The 6,000-nt window shown below is 31.6% G+C and overlaps 1 protein-coding gene across 1 annotated transcript in view; it reads left to right on the forward strand.

Annotated features, from left to right (window-relative positions):
* LOC118741581 (protein spire-like) overlaps positions 1-6,000 on the forward strand; it is a 253,674-nt gene that overhangs the window by 116,077 nt on the left and 131,597 nt on the right. The window contains exon 9 of the mRNA XM_036473577.1: positions 818-894. Coding sequence (XP_036329470.1) covers positions 818-894 — 77 coding nt within the window. The remainder of the gene's footprint in view (positions 1-817; positions 895-6,000) is intronic.

The raw sequence follows: 6,000 nt of genomic DNA on the forward strand, positions 1-6,000 counted from the left end.
GACCTAAAGAGCCTGCATCCTCACTTGAATTAAAAAAAATCCGTAATTAAATTCGTCACTGAAATGCAAAGATCATAACTAATAAAAAATACAAAATTCACTTTTTGATTGATTCGATACATTTCATCGAATTACAACTCCCCGCATCGTTTTATGCAAAAAAAAATATTTGACTTCAGTGACGATGTTAAGTAGTAACGGCGTTTTGCTTTTCAGTTGGCGATATGTAAAGATGTGGGATCGTAATATTTTGTGCCGATGCAAGCCACGCACAGAGGAGTATTTGCATAGTAAAACCGGTAAAAATTTAATGATGTGGTTTTCTGCTCAGTAATAAAATACAACATGGAACTTAACCATAATTAGTGGTTTATTGAAGAAAAGACTAATTACACCTATCTTAGGATAATTTTCGTGACATATCTATGCATCAGTTACCTGACAATGAGAAAAGAGTTAGTTAACGTAACTCAACTCAACTTAAAAGAGCTTTTTCAGAAAAAGAAAAGAACGGAATTTATATATGTATATATAATAGATTTATATATATATAATAGATCGGATATGTTTAAAGATAATTGTATCAAAGCTGATAAATCTGTCTTTTGAACAGGTTTATTATAATTTGTATATACAAATACACCTCTGTGCGATGTGAAATTGAACTTTTGGTTAAGAAGTTGCACTACAAAATAAAAAGAACACAAGACAAATGCAGTGTGGTATAGACTTTAGCGGTTATTCATTGTAAAAAAATATATATTCCACTTCATAATTTTTTTTTAACTAATTTTATTCTTTTTCTACTTATTCTAAGGTGCCGACAATCTCCATCTAGAAGTTGATTCACAAACATCCAAACAAGAGTTGGCCAAATTAGGCTTCAACGATTGGGTAAGTTTTAAATGGTTGTTATTGAAAAGGGAGAGTTTCTTGGTTTATCCTTAAGCAATTTTCTTCATAAGACTAGCGAGAAAGCTATGGTCTGAATAACTGCAGCCTTGATAAAATGAAACTCGCTTCGAAATTTAATTTTTAGATTACTGCACTCGAAAAGAGTTCGGTCCTTAAATTTAAACTGTATTGAAGAGCAAGCCACTGGCATTTTGTTCTATTTTATTCGATTCGAAATCATCATTCGATCACGCTTGTTGTGATTCGGGCCCAGATTTTTTGACCTCCAACCGTACTGTTCAAAAAGTAACAGAACAGACCCCGTCATAAAATCGCCTGGAAAGAGAAGCTATTCTAATGCTGGAAAAGTTTTTCTGCGGTACAGAATTAATAATAAATGTTGCCTGTTGCTAGACTAGTACTTACTCACAAGATCTTAGCTTGCATGCCATTAAAAATTAATTTGTCCTTAAAGTGAAAAAAGGCTTAATCGGGTATATTGTCTAGGAACTGGAATTTTTCTCACAACACAGTTTTCTCTAACTGGTACTAAGTTAAAAATGTTTCATTCACATATGTATGTAATTATCTAATGACTGAAATTATTATACTTCAAGGCAAAGCACAGTGGTGCCACTTGTATGAAGCAATAGTCAAATATCGTTTTCTCTGAAACTATAAACGAGATTTCGCAATGAAGCTTGGTACACTCGTTGCTTTTTGTCCAGGCCTGAAGGCAGGTTAGCATTAAAACTACGCCAGCCTTCCATATAACGGCATTTTGGGAAATTGCAAAATCTTCTATATTTGTTTAACTATTGGACTGAAATTGCTAAAAATTTATATGTATGTAGAGGGAATTTTAAGAAAAAAATTTGTTTTGAAAAATTTTGAAAATGGAAATGGTCAAGTACTTTAGAAATATTCAGTTTTTGCGATATTTCACAACGTAATTATGCTAAATTTTTCAAGTTTGTATTTAGAGAAATATTTCAAAAGAAAATTCGATTCATCTAATAAATAGATTATCTCCTTAAGTCATTTGTGACTTCTAGACAGTATTGCCAGATTTTTTTTTTAATTGTAAATTTCCGGAAAAAAATGTATTTTCGACCAAAAAACTGTAACCTTCAAAAAACGAAGAGAGTTTTAAAAAAATTATGTTTGTTTAATTTTATAAATCATAAATAACAAAAATGATTCATTAAAAGTAAAATAACAGAAAGCGTTTAAATTTTACTTAACTAAACAAAAATGTATACATTTTGTTCTAATGAAATTCAGTATCATTATTTTTCGTAATATTCAGATGGCCTTGAGAAAATATTCTTTCCACATTTTTTGTGGCGACTGGAATAAAAAAGGACTGAAACTATTTGTTTCAAATTAATAAACACTGCTCCTTCATTGTCCTTTTTCCTTAAAATTTAACTTACAAAATATCGAAAGAGAAATTTTAATGCATTCGTTCAAATCGGAAATTTCGAAGAAACTGTAATTTAAAAAAAAACAGCAATTTACAGGTAAAATTGTGAATCTGGCAACATTGCTTCTAGGACATATTGCTTTCTGTAGAACAAAACGCTAAAGAATTTTAAGTGATGAATTTTAAGGGTGGCGAGCAAAGTCAAATCTTTTCTGAACCTAGTATGGGAGTGTCAGTTGTGAAAATACGTCGATGGATTTCTTGTGCGTCGATATTTGTCATCGATTGCATAAGATTTTTCAGATAATAGGGGTATTCCCGATCCGGTGCATACTGTCTAGCATGGTGCATGATAGACATTCAGTGCGGAGCCGCACCTTGCCTTCGCTGCCCCGCTTCCGTAAATGTCCCTATGTCCCTGGACCCATATTAGGGTGACCGGAGATATAGGCCAACTCCCTCCTACAGTCCTCCAATAGTTGAGATCTAAGAGGGGTAGAAGAGAGTGCCTATCCGAGAAGATATTCATATGAATATTTGGGAAAAAATTATAGGTGATTTTTTTGTCAAAAGATTTCGCACTGAATTTAAATGATTGTAAATCAAAAAAAGCTAAAATATGCGAAATCAATATGCACTTATTGTAAAATATAATGCAATATGCGCAATAAATATCCAAAAATAGGTATTTTAACAAAATATGCAAAATCATGCAATTACTGCAAAATATGCGAAAATATTCACTAACGATTGAATGCCATTTTAAAGGAAATTTCATGATTCGTAATGATAGCTTAACCATTTCCATTTGAATATGCTCAGTAAAAACACGCATTTGCATGAGATTCCGAGCCCTAATATGCAGCAATGACAGTGGCAAAAAACGAAAACGATTATTTTATGGCGGCGACCACTGTGCAATGATTTCACGCGTTCATCATACGCGCCGGTAATCACTAAAATGCTTATGAATGTGTCTCTGAGCAAGCTATAACCCTGCAAACCATTTTTTCAGAGTATTCTGAATTGTAGAGAAATTTTAAATTTTAATTTTAAATTAAATGAACAGTGCGCACTTGGATTCTTTTACGAAATTTCGGAAGAAAATCGGTAAATCAATGAAAATAATTCTGCTATGTGAAGAATTTCTTGGAAAATTTTTTCAGAATTTTCTTTATTTTTCGCACAGAAATTTCTCTACATATAATTTTCTTTGAAGATTCGTAAAAAAAATTTTTACAGAAATGAGATTCCTAAAGATTTCGTTAAGATTTCGGGAACTTTGGTTTGCAGGGAAAATAAGATTTAATTACATAGTCGATTTGAGTGAAACAAATGGGATTCTTTAAAGAATGTTAATTGTGTTTGTCAGAATATTTTATTTTACATCTCAGCCGCTCAATACTATAATTATGTGAAAAATCATGAAAAATAACTATTCAAATGGTCAAACATATAAAAATGTTAACGATTCTGTAGAATTCTGCACAATAAAGTGGCGAATGGTATTTCCAAAAATGAGTCTGATATACTCCGAAAAGATGCGCTGAATTAATTAATTTAACTCGTGTCATATCTACTACCAACAAAAACTGATTTCTAAACCACATTATTACATACTTGTTTCTCCAAATTACTTTCGCTTTTACCTTGTCAGAATGCGAATCTAGATTTATAGTCGATTTCGTTAAAAAATTTCTAATAGCATGAGGTAAGCATTTTTTATACTCATATCTTGGCCAAAAATATTTTTACATGTGAGTGTTATTAGGTTTGCATATATCTACATAAGGGTGGCTCAATTTATATGGGAGATTTTTTCAACTATGCGCGTGTAGCACAGAAGGATTTTACGTGTAATTATAAGCAAATTTTCCGAAGAAACCATGTGTCTAAAATTAATTTGGAGTTTTCCAAATTGCGAAAATAGGTTCCTTAGCATTTTGCGGTAGTGTCGTAAAAAAGTGCTTAAATTTTTTAAAAAAGCATGCTATAAAGAATTTTTTTGTTATGAGGAATCCATTTCTGCTCTTATCTTTTTCCTGAAACTTCAACCAGAGGACGCAACAGTGAAATTTTCCACTTTTCTTCGAAGCCTGTTTTCGCAATTTGGCAAACTCCAAATGGATTTTAGACGCATGCTTTCTTCGGAAAATTTTCTTATAATTACACGTAGAATCCTCCTATGCTATACGCGCATAGTCAAAAAAAAATTGACCTTCCCTAATGTATATATGTATATACATTTGTACATATAAACAAGTGTGAATGCACTTACACTCACAACCACAATTACATAAAAAATAGTCTTATTGTTTTACTGTCCACCTTTATGATTCTCGTTTAATTTGTGTATGTTATTACTCGCTTTTTAAATGCATGAACATTCATTTGGTTATATAACGCTTTCTTTTCTAAGACTAACTCTTGGCTATTCACATTGTTTAACTGTCTCAAATGACAATTTACAAATGAAATGCACGATTTTGTGGTAGCGTGTATATAACCTGACACCAAATCTGCTCTTTTATAGACTTTACAGGTATGTTTCATTACTTCATAATGAAGACCAAAATGAAATGATCAATCAAATAAACTCTATAGTGCAAATGTATATGAAAATAACGAAGAAATGTGAAATTACTAGAAACCTAGGTACTTATACATATGTATGTACATATGTACATATTAGAGGGCTGCATGAATTCATTCAAACTTCTAGCCAAACAGAGTACAGTAGTTTTGAATATTCTACTTCACATACAAAACACTCAGCGTTTGGAATTTTGTAACATAGAAAGAATATTTTTGGATATTCATACAAAAAATTGTTATTTCCCAATAAACATTGGGCTTGGTTAACAATTCGAAAATGATTGGAAAACCAATATTTTTTTCGAGCCTCACCTTCAATAACTAATGTGGCATAGATTAGTATTCGATTCGAAAACTAGGCCATTCTCCATCAAAGCAGAACCTTCGTTATCCAATGTATTTTTCCTTCGTTATGAATTCGAAATACCGCCCATTATCGAATTGAAAATTTAATTAGAGAGAGTTTAATTATGAGTTCGTTCTCAGTTCGATATGCATATTGGATATCGAAGGTTATTTTCGAGCGTTCGCCAAAATGTTTATAGGGTTATTTAATTCAATCTATTTTCACTTTGTTTGAATATTGTTGTGTCGGCACACATATCACAATAGTTTTTCACTCAAATTCAAAAAAATGTTAAGCCAAAATCATTCATCCGTTTTGTATATGAATAATTCATAAGCCGATTTGAATGAATTCATGCAGCTCTCTAGTACGTACATATGTATGTACTTACTTATCGCAAATGTTCTTTAAAAGTGTATCAAATAAAAATTCCTCATTTGCCAGAAAATACCAAAAACGATTTCAGAACTCAAGTTAATCAAGTGGGGAAAAGAAGTTTCAGTATTGCTTTCTTTTGCAACAATTAATAAAACATATTGCTATAATATAAAAAAAATTTAATTAAATGCAATCTTTAAAAGAAAATAAAAACTGAAAAAATATCAAGAAATCGAATAATAAAATTTGCAGAGGGGGGCAATTTCCACTTCGTAGGATATCGCCATGTAAAAAGAGACAGTTGAATGCATTGCGTTGGGATAGATCGAGAACCAGTACCGCCTCTTAATGAGCTAGTTCT

Source organism: Rhagoletis pomonella, unplaced genomic scaffold (genome assembly GCF_013731165.1).
Source record: "Rhagoletis pomonella isolate Grant_MI unplaced genomic scaffold, Rhpom_1.0 Rhpom_scaffold_00006, whole genome shotgun sequence".
NCBI classification, from domain to species: domain Eukaryota; kingdom Metazoa; phylum Arthropoda; class Insecta; order Diptera; family Tephritidae; genus Rhagoletis; species Rhagoletis pomonella.